At 38.9% G+C, this 19,223-nt stretch overlaps 1 protein-coding gene across 1 annotated transcript in view; it reads left to right on the top strand.

Annotated features, from left to right (window-relative positions):
• The window catches only part of LOC142380346 (neural-cadherin), a 142,801-nt gene that overhangs the window by 54,616 nt on the left and 68,962 nt on the right, over positions 1-19,223 (top strand). Inside the window, exons 2-4 of the mRNA XM_075466129.1 lie at positions 10,402-10,590; positions 13,975-14,200; positions 16,494-16,698. Of these exons, the coding sequence (XP_075322244.1) occupies positions 10,402-10,590; positions 13,975-14,200; positions 16,494-16,698 (620 nt within the window). The remainder of the gene's footprint in view (positions 1-10,401; positions 10,591-13,974; positions 14,201-16,493; positions 16,699-19,223) is intronic.

Below are 19,223 nucleotides of genomic sequence, written 5' to 3'. Positions count from 1 at the left end.
CATGCGTGTGTGTGTGTGTGTGTGTGTGTGTATCTGTCGTGCAGAGTAACACAGCTTTCTCTAATCTTTCTCCAGTGCCAACACAGCTGTGTCTGTTTGTGTGTCTCAACTCACCTGATGCACACACAAACATCAGGGCTAAAAGGGATCGAGTGATCTTCTGTCACCATGGCACTCTGTCAAAGAGTGATGCATCTTTTACTCCGTGTTGCTGAACTGAAATAACAGTAATAACCGTCTGTATTTATGTTATTTTTGTTGAGCCATTCTTCAGCAGCACACTAGGCAATGCAGAAATAAACACAAGAAAATAGACAAACATCCAAAACAGCTTCTTTATGTTACTTTTTGGTGCACCAATTGACAAACTCATAGTGTTGTATATGGCGAATGCAGAGTTTTAGTTCATTTTGAACACCACTACAAAGTGAGGGATTTACCTCATTGTGGACTGTATAGTGAATGAGTGGAAACTTTGAGGACAGCCTAAGACTCTGGTGGCAGGTGAAGAAAATAAATAAACCTTTATTAAACAAGACAAAAAACAGTGGAGCATGATGCCAAAAAAACCTCAACCAAAAATTCAAAATACAGATCAGAGAATTGCAGGAAGCTCAACTAAGAAATGGTGTTGAATAAGGGCAGAAGGAAAACATCTGAATACATAAGGACGGAAAAGATTAGAGATAAGCAGGAAATTAAGCTTTGAAATTAAACATGTAAACGCATCGGCCAAAAACTAAAACAAAGAGACGAGAACAAAGCATCAAGGAAAGTAAAATGAAAGTAGCAGGTCCATATTCCCTCAAACTGTTCTTTAAGGCTGTAAGCTGTTTTAGATTGGCATTGCGATTATTCTTCTTTTAGGTAAGCAAATATAATTCATATTTATTCTCTGAAGGCAGAAAAATCATGTGATATTGTTCACGTGATCAGTGATGGTTGATGCTTCAGAGCTGATGGTTCTATTTGAATCAAATCTGCATGAACATCGTTAAGAAAGGCAAAAACAGCAAAACCTCTTCGATTCCAAATATTCTCCATCTCAACATTGATCTTGAACTTCATTGTTCCTTTTCAGGCCAGACTTTGTCTCAAATCTGCATATTCTTCTCAGTATGTTCAACTTCTAACCACAGAAACTTTAAGTAAGTTGATGTGACAGTACAACATTTAGCTTTTATTTATGTGCATTTTTGTAGTTGACACATTGAAATTGCTGTATTTCTTGTTTTTTGAGTTATTGTAAATTTATTTGCTTATTTCTTCAGTCTTCCTTTGAAAACTTTCAAAGAAACTTAACAGAGTTGAAAGGTTACCTTGGAGTCATTACGCTGGGTTTTTTTTCTGGGTCTATGCTTGTTTTCTCTTTTGTATGTTTGACGTCTCTTTGCACTTTTCTTCTCATCTTTAATGTCTCTCGCCTGTTTTGATCTCAATTTTTCTCTCCCGCTGCTCTGCATGGCAGGTTGTGAAAAAAACGTTTGTTAAAAGCCCTTCATATATAAACCCGTCTTTCACTTTAATCACCTATCATCATCGGCTGCGTGACAACCTGTGGGCACGACCACATTTTAATGTACCCCCCCCCCTACATGTTGTTTTCCATACCTCCCGTAATTGAAGCTCCTGCGAGCACCGGCAGCAGAAGCAGTTTTCTATTTCTGAAGCCGCGTTGGTTGACTGCCACAGCTACGCTTCACGCTAAATACATCAGCTGCCATTCAAGTCAGATATACTCTGAGGAAAAACTCAGAAAATAGCTCTTCTCATTGTGTCTCCGTCCTCTCAATTTTGTTGCCTCCCGCTCTGATCCCGATACGCTGTGTGTCAAACAAACAAATCCCCTCCCTAAACAAATAAATGAATTTGAATCAAAAGACAGCAGAATGGAGTTTGGAGTAAACAAAGCACAATTCCCTTTCTCTTTTTACCCTAGTTTTGCATAACAAGGCGTGACACGCTCCGCATTGAGATTCAAATGAGTAAGTGGCGGCTTAAGATGGACTTAGCCCCACTTCACTGGGAGTGTTTATCCGCTTGTGTGAAGGATGTGTCACCCTCTACACTTCCTGTTAAAATGGTTAAAACGCCAAAACAGCATTCTCTGCTCAACACATCAAATTGTGTGGGTTTGTAATGCTTGAGAGCTTTGAAAAACTTTATCGATCTCTGCCAGGAAATTAGGCCATCGCCTGAGCCAAACTGATCCAGCAGATAAGCAGAGGACAATCAACTCACAAACAGAGCAGAGACAAAAAGCTCAAAAAAATCGCTCTCTAGATACAACCGGAAGAAGAAAGTATTGTGGCAAACACAAAGATTGCATAAACAATGTGACAGTAGTTCAACTGGGACCTAAATGTAGAGTATATGAGAGGCACAGCAGAGATGACAGTAAGAGGACAAGCAAGAGGGAATTTACAAAAACAGATATAAAAAAAAAAAAATCGCATTTCTCCTGCAAACATTAGCTCTTCTGTTTTTTCTCTCCAGCTGGGACGTTCAACATCAAACATCTGTGGTAATCTGCTTCAGCCCACTTGGTCAAAAATTACCGTCTTGAGTATGATATCATTGAACATCTTAATGCCTGCACTGATGATTGAGGCCTTTATTCCAAAGTTGGGCATTGAAGTAGTTACAGTAACCAAAGGGCCACACACTAGATAACTGAATTGAAAAAAGGCGATCATATCAGCCACCATCTTACCGTCTTTCACAATATTACTGTTTGAGAAAGCCTTGCTTTGTTTTACGAGCTTTTCTGGCAGCTGATAAGTAACTCTTGATAAAGATTTCTGGATTTTTGGCTGCTTTGTAAGGTCTTCTGGAAGACAATATTATGGCTTTTTTTTCTAGTTTTAAGTTTGTAGTAAAGTTAGCATGCTTAATAACATGTTAACATTATGTTTTAGTCCAGTTTTAATGTGGACAGACTGCTGGACATTTGCTGGAAAAACATTTTGTTACTTAAGACTTGGGTTTTACTTTTTTCTCCGTCCACAGCTATTAATCACCAGCAACATCTGTGGCTTTTGCCTGCAAATAGATTTGTAGCGAGGCTGATGAAACTGATTGTTAGTTGCTACCTGATGTTGCATGATCTCAAATAATTATGATCAAAGCTACAAATAGCACTCAGGTTGTAATAAGACATTGTTTTTATTTAGTATTGCAATGAAAAGGCCAGCAGAGAGTAATTTGTATCTGCATATTTGGATATGTTCTTTACATGTATCAATCTTTTACACCAGTCTTCTTTGATTGGTCAGCCCAACAGCCTGGACCAATGGTTTTTCATGTTTTTTTGTGAATTTTTAGTTAAGGGGGCAGGATATAAAGATAGTGCAATAAATGCATATATTAAACCTGAGTGTGACATAGGTCGTTGATATTTTTTCATACTTTTCCAGAAAATGACATTCTAAAATACCTTGAAAATGACTTCTCTACTCAGATAACGTGTATAATGTGTAGCAGTGTTTCTATAAAGCCTACCATACAGAAACACTCATACATACATACTACATCATATTGATTTTGATTTCATTATGAGACGTAAAAAGCAATCAATTCAGTTGTTCTGCCATTAGCTATACTCCTGCTGGAGCTTCTGAGAAATTGTGTGGGCTGTTTTCCACAATTTTCATCCATCGGTTGGAGCAAGAAAATATTCCGACCAGCTGCTGTGCAAGAGATACAAAAGTGTCAATTGATTTTCATAAATGCAGCCTTTTCACAGATCTAGTACGTTGGCTTGTTTACAGAGAATTTCCTCCTTTAGCTTCTGTAGTTCGGTTTCTTTGTTCAGGTGAGATCAATGACGCTGTCCTGCATTTCTTTACTCTGCTGTGCATCGACCCGTCATAAGACATACAGTTCAACAGATTCAGTGCAGTGTGAAGCAACTCACTCAACATTAAAAACTGCGGTGCAGTTCAGTGCCAGTGAAAATTTAATCTAACAATGAAACCCCAAAACACAAGAGGATATGGATAGAAGCAGAGGGATAAAAAAAAAAAAGTCATGGATGGAAAGCAGAGCAGAACAAATTGAGGCTCATTTTCAGGCGCTTTTTTGTGTATTAGACAGTCCAGAAAAGCTCAGATACATCTATACTTGCCTGGAGATGTGTTTTAGATTCACTTCAGCAAATAAAAATTATACAGTTAAGTAGAAAGTGAGAAAACTCACATAGATGGCATAATTTTGCACTCATTTCATGACTGAGATGTGCAAGAACCCAGACAAATGATGCCATGCTTGAGAGGTCAAACACACCCATCAAGTGTGGAAATGATTCCACACCACTCAGGTTCTCATTCGTCCACTTCTCTTCACCGCTTCAGGCTGTCTGCTGCTGAGTTTTTGCATTTTTGTATGCATGCATGCATGTGTTCATCGAGCTCTGGCTTTAGCTCAGCGGCTCGCATCAGGGATCAGTACACCGTTCAGGCTGCGAGGCACATTTCCTGTGTTGTGAAGGCTGAGTGAAAGGGGATATGAAGGAGTGCTGCACTTCACTCCGGCTAAACTCTGTTGTTTAGCTGGATAAGGCAAGAAGCTTCGACACCTCCAGTATGCAGAGCACTGTCCTCTTCGTTGTGGTTTGGTTTCAAATGTAAAGCTTCACATCAGTGAAACATGGGGGATAATAATGGGAAAAACACCATTTCGTTATGTTTAACTACCCTGTTGCGGACTGACATTAAAGTGATTCTTTTGCACTTATTTATGACAGCAAGAGCTCCAAAAAATGTCCTGCAGCGCGGTCCGAGTCAGAATAGGCTGTGCAGGTGTTCTCTTTTAATAATGAAAAATGAAAATTAGTGGAAATGAAAATCTTCTCACAGTTTCTCCTTAAAACAGGCTATGTGCATACTCATACTCATCGAACTGCTCATTGTGCACCTCATCGGCTTGTACAGATGGCTAATTTTCCATCATAACGATGGACTTAATGCTCATCTGGAAAATAAAGACTATAATTCTGAAAGTTTAATAACACTGTAGTTTTTCAAATGTTTGGTTTTGGAGGAAAAAAAAACCATTGAAATAAAGAATGACATCATTAGACTGTTGTGATGCATTCTCAAGAATTATGTAGTGTTTAACTGAAAAGTCTGTAAGTCTGCCGGACGTATTGCGTTGTTTGCCGTGACAAAATAAACAAAACTTTCTTTCAGAAAATATAAATTTGAAAAGGTTAATTGAAATGGTAAAAAGCAATGTGCAAAACAAAAGTTTTTCTGCTTGGTTGTTGACTTTTTTTTTACCTGTTTCATAGAAGACTTGATGCATGTTAGTGGCAATGAAAACAACTTAAGATCTGACCTGGTTAAGATTAAAATATGTGACTTTCAGCTAGTAATCGATAAACTCACGTAACAGACCAGTGTTTTCCCATTTTTATAAAGTCCCATACATTCCCAGAAAAGAAACTAATGCTTGAAGTAGAGCTCTCTCCATTTTCCCTTTGTTTATGTCCACCGCAGTTTGTTTCATCGACTACATCTACTGATTTACAATCACAAGCAGTGTCGTCCACACCACCACCCTGAAGACACTATGAAGCCTACCTCTTCCCTCACCTCTTGCCTATCTGAAATTAAATCTTGGTTCACCTCCAACTTTCTAAAACTAAACAGTGACAAAACTGAGATCCTCTTTGTAGGAACCAAATCTGTATTATCCAAAGCTGACAGTTTCTCTCTTTCAGTTGACATCTCCACCTCAGGTCAAGAGTCTGGTTGTCATAGCACCTTATCTTTCACCTCTCACATCAATAACATTACCCGTTCTGCATATTTTCATCTACGCAATATTAATCGCCTTTGGACCTCTCTTTCCCCGCTCTGCATCTATTCTCATCCATAGCCTTGTCACCTCCCGCATTGATTACTGCAACTCTCTTCTCATTGGTCTGCCTCAAAAAGCTTCAAATGGTTCAGAATTCAGCTGCTCGTATCATTACCAAAACCTCTTCATTTCATCACATCCCCCCAGTTTTGCAGCAGCTTCACTGGCTCCCTGAATTCAATTCAAAATTCTTCTGTATGCATTCAAGGCCATCCATAATCTTGCCCCCCCCCCGCCCTACCTCTCCGATCTCCTTCACATTGCTACTCCCTTCCGCATCCTTAGATCTCCCTCCTCTATCCACTTTATCGAACCTTCTGCCCGCCTCAGGACCATGGGGAGCAGAGCTTTCTCCCGCTCTGCTCCCAAACGCTGGAATTCTCTCCCACCTGACATTCGCCCTACTGACACTCTCCCTCTGTTCAAGTCTAAACTCAAAACCCATCTGTTCAAGTGTGCTTACCTCCGTTGATCGCTCCATTCTGTGTATATTTTAATATTGCATGTTGTTTTAATTTCCATGTTTTTATCTCATTTCTTGTTTGTACAGTGTCCTTGAGTGTTTTTGAAAGGCGCTTTAAATAAAATGTATTGTTATTGTTATTATTATTATTTGTATTAGTTTATTTGTAGCAAACCAATTAGTGGAAATTAATGGAAAAATCTCCAATTTGATTATTTCAAAACACTATTCAGAGCTGATTTGCTCGTGAACGGAAATCTGACTATCTATTGTTCATATCCTGAAAATCTAGACATTTTCTACAGTCTGCTGGTTTTGCCCTTAGTTGAATCCTCCAGTAACACACATGGTACATGAGAAATTATGTGAGCAATTACAGTAAAAAACAGAGATGGTTGCCTGCATGACTGCAAGGTTAATTTGTTATATAATGTTTCATATGTTCACACTTGTCTCTCGTCGAACTCTTGAAGAAATCTGGATTACTTTCTCTTTCAGTTTGTGATTTTCAGATCTTTTTGAGTTCCTCATCATGGAATTCTTTATTGTCTTGGCAGCTCGACAAATGAAATAGTTCTCTTTCTTTGTCTACAGCAAAAACGTTAGAAAACTACTTTGACTCGTTCACACTCACCAGGAAGCTCTGCAACATTGTCTTAAGATAACAGCATCATCCTGTAATGCAGGTGTCCAGTCGGCTCTCCATCTGCTGTTGTGACAAGTCTTCAGAAATCATTACTCTGGTGTCAGTGACCTTTCATCTGCCCGGAGCTATGAAGGAGGCATTTTGTCCAGCTGACAGCTCTGCTTCCCCTCTCCCCCTCCTGGATGTGCGTTTCCACAGAGAGAGGCAGAGTTTTTATAGCTCGTGCCTGGGTTGACACATGGTGCTGACCTCTGGCGCTGCATCCGAACGTGTTGATGTTTATCATGATAATGGGACAGATTTCATTTCACTTACATACGCTGGGTTGTGAGCTGTGTATGAAAAATAACAGACAGAAATAGATGTGATTATTCTAGATTGTATGGGTTGACTGAGGACCAGTGATGCAGAAGAAGACGGGAGCACTGAGTTGGAAGGCTTCTTCTTCATTATCACCTCATTCTCCTCTTCCGAAGTTGTTTTTTTTTCCCTTTTTTATTCTTTTATTTACAGGTGTTAGTAGACTCACTGCATATATTAGCCTGGCACAGTATATACTGTTATTTTCAGATTAAGATGGCTATCTCAGAAATAGCATTCATTTACATATGAGATACTCTATTCATGATCTGCGACAGTTTTGTTGCTGGAAAAAAAAAACAATTCAATGAATTTCCTTAAAATCGGGTTATCTTAGCTCTACTGATTGGAAGTTCCTGGTTTCACGTTTACTTATGGAACTACATCTCCCCCTATGCTTTGTGTGAGAAACAGTAACGTCACCATGTTTTTAACAGATTTTTTTACCCTCAAACTGAAACGACACCATTAAAAGTACACTCAATTAATCAGTATCGGTTATTGTTTATCCATGAATGTGCAGTTGATGCACTGAATTATTTTGATACGGGAAAGAAAACACATTGACGTACAAGAAAGGTGTTTTTTTGTCTGTGTATTTTTGTGATTTGAAGACATTTGTTTGTGCTTGAGATTCAAAGACAGACAACAGTATATGTGGACAATGTATATCACAGAAGTCTGACAGCATCACAAAGCAGTGAAACTTTTGCACAAACTGCAACCAATTTATTTTATTTTATTTTGATTAAGCACTACTCTTTCTTATTGTTGCTCTTTCTCTTCACACTCTCACATTTCAGTTTTCCTCTTCTTCATTTATTTTTTGCATGCCAATTTTTCCTCTACTTTCACTAATTTCTCTTCCTGTATGTGTTTTCTCTCCCTCCCTCTCTCATACTTCCTATCTCCTCCTTCCTCCAATACTTTCTTCTTATTCAACTCTTAATTGCTGTCTACATTGATGAGTAGAGGGACCTTTACTTCCTCGCCTCCTCTGCTCCCAGTTTGTTGACAGACCTTCAGAGGTGATATATAAAAACTGAAACAGAGATAGATGTTGTTCTTTTGTCACCTTCTCTCCTTCTCTTCCTCCTCCTCCTCCTCATCTCCTGTCATCACCTCACCCTTCTCTTCTTCTTTGGTCTCTCTGAAGTGAAGTTTCCTCTCTTGTTTGGGTTGTTGTCTCCTGCGCTGCTGTGAAACGACACAGGAGCCGAAGCAACAGCGAACGCAGAGGCACCTTTAAATTGAACAAATCCCTCCTCAGAAACAGACAGCATGAGAAACAAGATAAAGACGGAGGGTAGAAATGTAGATACAAGCATGTGTGCGTGTATTTTTGACTGGGCAAGTGGGAGACCCTGCTGTGTTCATGCCCTTTTTTCTGAAAGTTTTGTTGGAGGAACTGCTTTCTTTTTCTCTCCACCACCACATTACTCCTTCACTCTTGTCTTCTCATGGAGAAAGATAAAGATGAAACACCGGTAAACATGACAGATGCTGGAAAGAAATGTTACCATGTCCCCTTTGGCTGCTCCTCTTTTACACTTGCTGTCTGAACACGGTGAAATAGCTTAGCTTACAAGCTGCGTTACTACAAAGCTAAGACAACAATAGCAACCATTTACAAAACGGAAGCAGCAACTTAAATACGCAAAACTGTTGTTTGTAGAGTTTGTAAAGCAGCATTGACATGAATGGACATAATGACATTGTTGCACATGTTTTGGCTCAAATTGTTATTTCAGAATTTGACATTTATATTTTTTTAGGCTTTTATGCATTTTATGGATAGGACAGTTAAGAGTGACAGGACGCAGGTTGCAGAGAGAGGGGGAACGACATGCAGCACAGGGCCGTCCGATGTGGGACTCGAACCGGGGCCAGTGAGAACTATAGCCTCTTGTACATGGGGGCTTCCCATGCTCAACCCACTATGCCACGGACCACCCTGAGAGTGCAACATTTATAACAAATGACTCACAAAAAAGAATCTATTGGAAATAATACACAAAAGAGCATTTGCGTCATCTCAAAATGAAAACATGCACTCATCAAATTGAATGTTTTCATTAATCAACATGGAAACTTCTATCCAACTCTGTGGCTCAAAAAGCTTTTTAGCCTCTTTTATTTTACTTTTGTGGCAGATATTTCTGTTACCAGAAAATAGTTGTTCTCAATCAAACAATATCTGAAACAATAGCACACAGCAATATAGACCTCAGATAATTATCATATCTGTATGATATGTGATTGGTAATTTTAAGTCCATAGATGCATGATCACTCCATTTTGAAGCTTTTCTTAATGCTTATGCTGCAATTTGTATAGGATACATTTGAAAGCTATTTTCTGGATGTTCATCTCTAATATTTGAATCTGTAAAAATGTACCTTAAATTACAGTATATCTGGTGTCTTGGCACAGTTATTTTGACAAAGTTAGATACATTGTGTAGCATTTAGGAGCTTAAAGGCAGACATTTTACTTTAAAGTTGGTGACACCAAGAATATTCCTCATCATTGGATTCATCGGGGAAAACATATTTTCAAATTTGTTTATTTTAAGGATAGCCCCTTGAGATACATCATATAATTTCCGAGGCGGTCCTTATAAGTTTTTTTCTCTAATTATTTGTTTATTTGTTTATTATTGATTATGCTGCTCTTTGCCTGCTAACCTTTGAGCAGTTAACATTAAGGTTGCAGACAGAAAAATAACAGATTGTGTCAGTCGTCCAATGATCAGTAGTATGTAGTAAGTATACGAGTCATCAGCACAACTTTCAGTCATCTAAGGACTCATTTCAGAGGTTTTTTTAACTTAAGACTTTTGTCACCAGAGGGCATGCAGGGGCATCAACAGTGGATGCAATGTACTGTTTGAGTCAAGTGGAGGCTATAGAAATTATAAAAATGTTGGACACAACAGATTAAAGATAAATTGCAAATTTGCAACCCCACAAATTATTTATAATGGCACCACTGTAATCACAGACAATAATGTCAAGTTTTTTAACCTAATATGAGTAAATATCCCTTGTTTTATCTTCCTCCTCTCCAGGTGATGAGTGGTACCTGTGCAGGTTGACTCTGAGCATGCCCAGTCAGGCTGACCTGCAGTGGGCAATGTTTCCTTCACCTTACCTGGGCGCCATTGGTCCTGACGCCACTCCTGGCTCCGTTGTCTACCGACTGTCGGCACGGCAACGAGATGGGACACAGGGGCAAGCGCAGTTCGTTCTTCTGGATGGTGAGTGTTTAATGTTTTTGTTTTTTTATTCATTTTATTTCTAATTTCATTATCCATAAGAACTACATAGATAATTATGCTGTATAAACTGGTATATAACTGTATAGTTAAGAGTATATTGACACCTTTTCTTTTACTCTTCATTAATCTTTGAGAAAGTCCACAATTACAAATGGGTGCACTCCCAAATGTGTGTTTGCATATGTTTCAGTTGTGAGGTGTTTAAGGCTTAACTTGAGCTCTGAGAAAATAACTTTTTTGATTTGATAGAGAATCTTCTGTCATGACAAAAAAGATAAAAAAAAAAGAAAAAGAAAATTCAAATCACTCTTCCGTCATTTTTCCCTTCTCTACCACAGTCACACTCCCTCTTTCTCCAGTCGATTCTTTCTGAAACCTGTCATATGTTTGCTCCTGCATTTATCTCCTGCCAGTATCTGTAATTAGGTCTGTTGCTGCTCTGCCAGACACTCTGTGACAAACCTGTTTTGCTCAAAGGAGTGACTTCTAAATAAAATTTGACTTGTTGAATTCCAATTACCGTCAAGTGGGAGAGAGGGAGAAAAACGCACATAAACGCCATGGAGCTTCACTGTTAATCGCCCCCCAAGGCAAAGAACGCTCCCAGATTTGGGAATAATAGGAAAGTCTCCGGAGAGGCAGCGAGTGGGAGAGGTGCAAGGTAGGCCTATGGGTGCCGGTGGCTGTGGAGTTATTAAATTTTTGTAAAAAAATTTGAAGGATGGAGGAGTAAGGAATTAGACTGATATTTTAAGAGCTCATTTCTAATGCTCTCATATTAAAATCTTCTGACTTCCTTTTGGCGTATTGTGACTACATGTGTACCGACAAATATTCCAGTAATTTGTTTTAAACATCGTGCCAATATTGAAATACGTTCACACGGTGTGTATGTGTGTATGTGTGTGTGTGTGTGTGTGTGTAAAGCCAATTAGTGGCTATGATGTGATTTTCCTCGGTTTGAACATCTTACTTTCACAGTTTAAGGAGCGGGACGATGGAGGTCAAGCAGTTCTTTGAAAATGTTTGTGAGTTCAGCAAGTTAACTCGGGTTATCAAATAGGCTGAAAATAGTATATTTTCCTAGCCACTGTGCTATCCATGATTAAAGCCCCAAATTGTAAGCATTTAAAAAATAAATGAATGTGATAATTAACGCAGGTGTGACAGTACAACAGAACCCTAAGAGCTTTAAACACATATTGCCATTTTTGTTCTTGATTAAATGCTTGTGACATTGTTCGGTGAAAATACCACAGGATTAAAATACCTCAGCTCCTTTTGCAGCTCTGTGTTTACACGTCTGCCCATAGCGACCAGTTTAAGGGAGTTGAAGTGGGCATCTCGACTTGACTCTACCCTTCTCTTCTGCAGGTTGGGCCTTATTTGAGATTGCTGTGCAGCTTTGCGCAACCATAGAAACATGAATTCTAAAACATGAATTACCTTTAATAAGCTCACAACACCAAACTAGTAGGCGAATATTTGACTGACAGTTTTGTTCTGAAGTACTCACATTTCCAACATCTGCAGTTTGGTAACAGAAGGGTACTGATCTCTTTTTCTGGCCCAGATTGTTGAAATACTGCACTGAGAATAGGGAACGCTGAAGTAAGATGGCTACCGGCAATCTTGTTTTACCTCCTCAAGTTAGCTGCATAAACCCTGGACTTCACAGACTGTCCATAACTTTAAGAGCTATTTCTTCTTTAGGAAATGTTTTAAACAAGTTTATCTTGTAACGGTGGGTTCCAGTGTAAGGATGCATTCCATTTCAAATGGTGACGATGAAATTCAGACATTTTGCGTTCGAAAAAACATTTTATTAACACCAACAACACATCAGATTGTATAGTGAGGATATAAAACACTAGACTTTGTGCTGGTAAAACATTATTAGCTAATTTATTTCGTAAGTGAACAACATAACTGCTGATGAGAATTTGCTGTTGATATCAAAGAATAAAGTCAGAACAAAAGAGATTTGACCTCCTAAGTCTATGTTACAGTGAAAACTGCAAGATTTGAAGTTGTTTGTGAGAAATCAAAGGTGAGGCTAGATAATTCTACTCTGAGCTGTTACTGTGATGTGACAGAACCCCGCAAATTTGAGCAGCTCCCCGAATGATGCATTTTTGGATCTAGTAAGCCCCCCAAAAAATAACAAGATTGTCTTATTTTGGTAGTCACAAGTGCAGATTTTTTTTTTATTATTTCAGTTTGTCCATTTTAATACTGAAATCCTACCTGTAGATGCAAACAAACTTTTTCAGTGAATCTCAGATCAACTTCTGATGAATTGATTGAGATGATTGACAGGGATGCAGCTGCTGGTTCAGACCCCTCTGGTAAATAGCTGGGGATTCTGCTCTTGCATTTTCCTCTTTTCTTCTTTACTCCACAATTCTTCTCTCTCATCTTCTTTTCATAATTCCTCTCTCTTTCATTTTTCTCCTTCATACTTCTTTCTACATCACTCAGCTCACTACAAAACTCTCCTTTCCTTCCTTTCCTCACATCATCCATTCATTTTTCTCTCTCCCATCCTTCTGTCACATCACTCCTTTTCTTCTACTTTCCTAATCCCCCCCCCCCCCATCCGCATCTCCATCCTTTCTTTTTCTCAAACCTGGGGTGTGTGGGTAAAGTGAACATGATCTTTTTCTTTTTTTCTTTCTTTAAGTCTTCAGAGGGTGTTAAGTAGCTCTCAAACAAACTCACAGAAATAAGTGCAAACACCCAGCATCCCTCAAGCATTAATTTGCCTCAATTGCTTTTTATAATTGGGCAGCTGGGACTCCTTCCATTTATTTATATACAAATGGACAAACTAAAAGACTGACTGATGCTTGTTTACATGGTCAACTTCACAAACTGATCCATTTTTCAAATAAAAGCCGAACAGAACACTCTCTACATAACTATGAAGTCAAGTTATTGATCAGAATACTTGTTTATGTTATTTTGGAAAAAGTATGCCTAAAAATTGCAAGGCATGTCTCAACAACTTTCAGATGCAACTTAGTTGTACATTTTCAGTTTGCTTTCTTGGAATATTTCTGGTTAATAATGGGTCAAGTTCTTTCTCTGTTTTGCCTTTACTGGAAAATCTGTAACTCATATAAATATAACACATACATATCACATATAAATGGTCAAAAAACTCTTTTGTGAAAGCAACATTTCAGAAGGAACAGTCTTTTCTGAAAGCTTTCCTTGGGATATAACAGGGTTCTTATGGTTCATAGGAAATGTGTGACATAAAAAAAACAGTTTAGATTAATGAAATATGTTCTTTATGAAATAAAAGTAATGGACAAGAACATTGCCTTCCTTCATTTTCCCTCTTATCTGCCTGTAAAGGAGGCGAGGAGTGCTTCGAGGTGGACCGTCGATCTGGTGTGATCAAGACCACGGGACGACCTCTGACCCCCAGCAAGGAGTACCTGCTGCGGGTGCAGGCAGTGGATGGACGGGGCCGCAAAGGTCCACCAGCCACTGTTGCCATCCTCGCTGGATACCGACCACCACAGTTTACCAACTCCACCTACAGTCTGAATGTGCCGGAGAACACAGCTGTTGGCCAAGCGTGAGTCCTCACTGCGGTCTGACTACCTGTTGTCTGAAGTTGGTTTTTCATATGAAAACCGCTCATGTGCACTGTTGTATGGACACCTTTGACTCAGTTGACTAGCCATAACAATTACCCTTTGACAAAGTAAGGCAGGGTTTTCTTTTAAAGATGTTAAAGCGCTACCTTGATTGGTCCTTTTAGTTGGACTGGGTTAGGGAACAGAGGCTTGAACATGCAGTCTAATATTCAAAACAAAGTCTGTTCATATTGGGATAAAGCTGATTTTGTCTAATTGCTTATACAAGACTTCTACACAACTTTTTAATGTCACAAATTAAAATACACCTAATAGCACTATTATGAATATATTGATTATGCTCAAAGTAATAGCACTGAGGTATTGATTGAGTTGTATAAAGTGGCAACTGTAGTTCTATTAGCAGTGCATATGGTTTTATTGTGGTATTAATGGTTTAATAGCGTAAGTTTCTGTTTTTTCCTCCATATTACTGAAACATCACCTATTTTTCACTGCCTTAAAAACTGAGAGAAAATGGTATTTGTGTGCGTGCATTTCTGTGTGCGCGTTTCTGTTGCCGATTTCATTGCTTTGCATGTCATGTGATGCATGAAAAGATGAGCCCTGTGGAGCAAGACAAAAGAAAAGATGAAGAGGAAGGAAAAGGGAGAGGTAGATGGATGATGGCAGAAGGGAGAACAGAGCAGAGGAGAAAAAAAAGAGAGGGATGATGATGAGAAGGAAGGGGGTGGGATGGATGAAGAGGACCCAGATGTGTGAGCGTGGCCTGGGGCTGAGAATTTAAAAGTGTGGCAAATTCAAATATTTATTAAAAGTGAGGTCTGGATAAACATGAAGGGGAGTGTGCGTGTGAGTGTGTTTAAATCCCTCAGGGCTGCTGGCGCAAAGCACATTGTATTAATATCCAAGTATCCATGCCACCCTCTGAGCAGTGTGTGGGTGTATCTCAGTATGTGTTTTTGTGTATCTCTGCTTTTATTATGTCCCTTTTATGTGTCTTCATGCCCTCACATATGTCTTGCCATGTGCGTGTGTGTTTGTATGAGTGTGTGTTTTAATCAAATTGATTAACCAGGTTGTGAGAGTCTCAGTGAGCTTAGAATAATCCATTATGGTTGCAGACATTAAATGCAGCACCGTAGCTCAACCGGCACAGCTCCTCTTCACTTCCTAAGTCTGTTTGGATGCAGAAATGTAGAGCAGCTTTCTTCTGACTAGTGGTCATGTTTACACTCAAGGCAAGACAAGCCGAGTTTATTTATAGTGCAAATTTCATAAATAAAAAAATTCTAAGTGCTTCACACTGTGATTCATACTGAAACGACATAGGAACAGGAATAGAAACAACACAAATAACAAGACTAAAATAAGTAAGTGAACATACCAATATTAATTTTTAATCATGGCATATCACTGTTAAACAGAAGATATTTACATTGTATATTATAAATTTATACAAGACTTCAGGAAGAAACGAGTTTAACTTAAAGCGTGTCCAGTTAAATAATAAAAGGGAATGAAGAAAATCAACAACCTATAGGATTCACTCATGTCAGATTTTTCCCACTTTTGATTGAGGTTGGTTGACAATTTCCCGCAGCCTTCATGACCATATAATCAGAAAAATTCAAGTAGAATTATTTATGTTACAGCCCAGCTTGCAGACTGGAAAAACATGTGTGTGATAATAATAAAAAAAGAGTGTAATACAAATAGGAACCACATAAAAACCAAAGATAAACGGTGAATATCAACGCTGACTCTCTCCTCAAAGAAAAAAAGTTTTTCTTCTGAACATAAAGTGTTGATGTGCTTGCAGCAAGCATTTAGAAAAGTTTGGGCCACGAGTCGATTGCTACAGAAGGACCATTGCTGACTAGTGTACTTTGTGACTATTACATGAGCTGGCTTTTTCATTGGCTACACCTGTGAGATGTAGGCCTTGCATGGTGAGGGTTGATAATTGCTCACAAACAATTTGCTGCTGCAGCCCACCATGCTGAAGTTTGTGTCCCAATGAGTTACCTTTCCAGTCAAATAAAACCCTTGTTCTTCTACATTTTTAGTTCAAGCTCCATTTTATGTTGCAGTGTATCAGCCTGGTCACGCCATTATTGGGGGCTTGTCTGGGATCTGACAGGGGAGGGATCTCTTGCACTGCCCCTGGATTTGCAGCAACCGTGCAAAGAAAGTTGGGATGCAGTGGGACGGAACACATATAATGACTTCAAACTTTTGTTTTTCTCTCTATGTTGCATGTCTGTTCAGTGTTGCTGTGGTTCAGGCTGTCTCCTTCCAAAAGAAGAGTTTATCCTACATGCTGTTGGTGAATCCTGGGAATCTCTTCAGCATCAACCAGGAAAGTGGCGCTCTTAGCCTCACCAGGACTGTAGACTTTGAGAGCGGCCACAATCTCCACACCCTGCAGGTCCGAGCCTCGGAACCTGATACTGGCCTCAGCGGCGTGGCAGAGGTACACCATCAAATAAGTACTCACTTGAACAAAAAGTCTATTTTTGTTACATCATTGAGGGATCACACCATTGTTGGATAAAAACAAAACATACTTATCTTTTCCAAAAGTACTTTTGTACTTCTTGTTCTTCCAAGATTAAAGAGTTGAGGTATTTTTACACCTGTTCACAACAAAAACGATGCTTCAGTTAAGAATTTAAATGACACTAAGTTGTTAATTAAGGTGATCACTGCATTAAAAACTGTCTGGATATAAAAGACAGATTTGTAATTACACAATTATCTGTAAACATGCCAGTCAGTTGTAGGTGGAACAATTCATATGATGTTAAGCATAGAAAACTAAATATATATTTACATAACTGGACTCAGTGAACCTCCTTGCATTCAAAAGTCATGAATTAATGTTTTAATCTATAATCTGTTATGCTGTTCTGTTGATCAGAGTCAAGCTTTTTGCCTTAAAAGTTCTCATCTCAAGAGGATTTCAAAGGGGAGAAATTATTTAATTGGCTCCTTAAGTTCAAAGCAAACAACAACCACCTCCCCACACTATTGCTTATTTATTTTGCTTTGGTTGATAGAATGTTTGCGTTTTTATAAAAAAAAAGGGTAGGTTGCTGACTGACGAAGCCCTATGTGGCTATGGTTGGTTTTACTATTGCAATTACAATGAATAATGTAAATCAAATTTCAGGAGATTTGCAATTTCTGCTTTTTCCTGCAATGTCATTGCAAAAACACTAAAAAATCACCTCAGCTTGTGTCACAACTTTTCAAAAAAGCTGCTGCAAAATCAGGCATTTCACAAAAAAATTAAAAACAAATCCCACAAAAATTTTGGAGGGACTGACTAACTGGGAATTGTTTAACCTAACCTTAGAAGAGCAACAATGGAATAGGGAACCCTCCCATAACCACAATGAGTAATATTTCATATTTTACCAGTGTTATATCGTAGTTATGTTGTAAATTCCAATTGTTAGCCTAAAGAAAAAGGTTGCTTGCTTGGTAAGCTGCGACAAAAACGGGAAAGGACTACCAGGAAAAGATATTTTTTATTTAAACTATGTGAAAAAACATTTAAGCATGCAAGAATAAGAGCATTAATGAGAAAATACTATGAAAAAACATGATTGAACTGTTTAGCAAGCTCCCTTTTTTTCTTGTAGTTTGGAACTCAAGCTAGATATATTGACTCATGAGTATACCTGATATTTAACTTAATGTGACATGATGAACTGTTGTTAGTTTTTCCTAAATCAGTTTACTTTGAAAAGAGTGTTTCTGTGCTTTATGGTTTAAAATATTATTAAACATGGCCGAAATCAAAAGACCAAATACTTTATCACTACCTCGTTGGTTTGGACAATAACATCAAGGGTAAGAAATCAAATAAAATATTAAGTTAAGGTTGGAAAATAATCATGATTAGGATTAAAATGCATTCTTTTTACAGGTTGACTGTCACTCATGGAAGCTTTTTTTTTCTCTTGACCCCGAGGTTGCATATTCTTTGAACGTTGTTTTGGCCGTCGTGAGCCAACAACCAGTGGGGTTGTTTTCGGGAGAAGGACAGTGTGCATTCCACTGGGCAATCAGAACGCAGCCAAGTTGGTTTTCATAAGAAAAGACAAAAGTCCAGAATCCTGCACAGGTTGAATTTTGCAAACTGACTTCCACCTGCATCTGCATAGGTATCTGGCCTACATGAACTGACCCATGACCTAAGTCCTTTAAAGTGCCTCATCTTCATGAACAAAATCTTTCAGCTACATGCAAACCTAATGACTAGCTGTAGCTACCTAACATGCTTTCATAACTCTGTCAAATGTGTGGTTCTTCTGCAAGAGTCATGTCTTTTGAGTAGGTGGTAAGTCAGTGTAACCCAGGAAAGACCTGAGCTCACCTTGCTAAACGGCGGGGCCATCTGGGGCACAGAATGTCTCTGAATGTTTCTCAGTGCATCCTCTGTGCATCCTGGGTGTATTCACACATGAAGTGAGGGCTTTTCACTCGTGATCAGATCACCCAAGAGGTATGAAAACACCAGATGTGAACAAGGCCACAGACAAGCTGACCTGTGACCAAAATCACAGTAGACTCGGTGCATGTTAGCCTGTGGATACGGCACCTTGCATGTTAACCTGTGGATACGGCATGAAGCTCTCATGATGAAAACTCACAGGTTCACAGCTGAGTTCAGCGATATCAGTGCAGCACACACAGGTGCATTATAGAGTGTGTACAAACCTGGCTGCTAAGATTATATTCTAATGGAAAACTTTGCAGACCTTATGAAACAGAGAGCTCCATCTTGACTTTAACACAAACTCACTCGTTATCACCTGCTCTCTGTGTCTGTATGGCATAGAGGGAGTAGAGTGTAACCAGTGTTGCCCCAAAGGCCACTGCTGCTCTATAAGCTCAGTTGGCTAATTCACTCTAAAGGCCCTGCACGTGTTTGTATGTGTGTGCATTGTCAGTTGTGTAAAGGCAGCCTCTTTAGGTCAACAAATTTTA

This window comes from Odontesthes bonariensis, chromosome 5, assembly GCF_027942865.1.
Source record: "Odontesthes bonariensis isolate fOdoBon6 chromosome 5, fOdoBon6.hap1, whole genome shotgun sequence".
Taxonomy (NCBI): domain Eukaryota; kingdom Metazoa; phylum Chordata; class Actinopteri; order Atheriniformes; family Atherinopsidae; genus Odontesthes; species Odontesthes bonariensis.
This window is presented reverse-complemented; position numbering and strand designations above follow the sequence as displayed.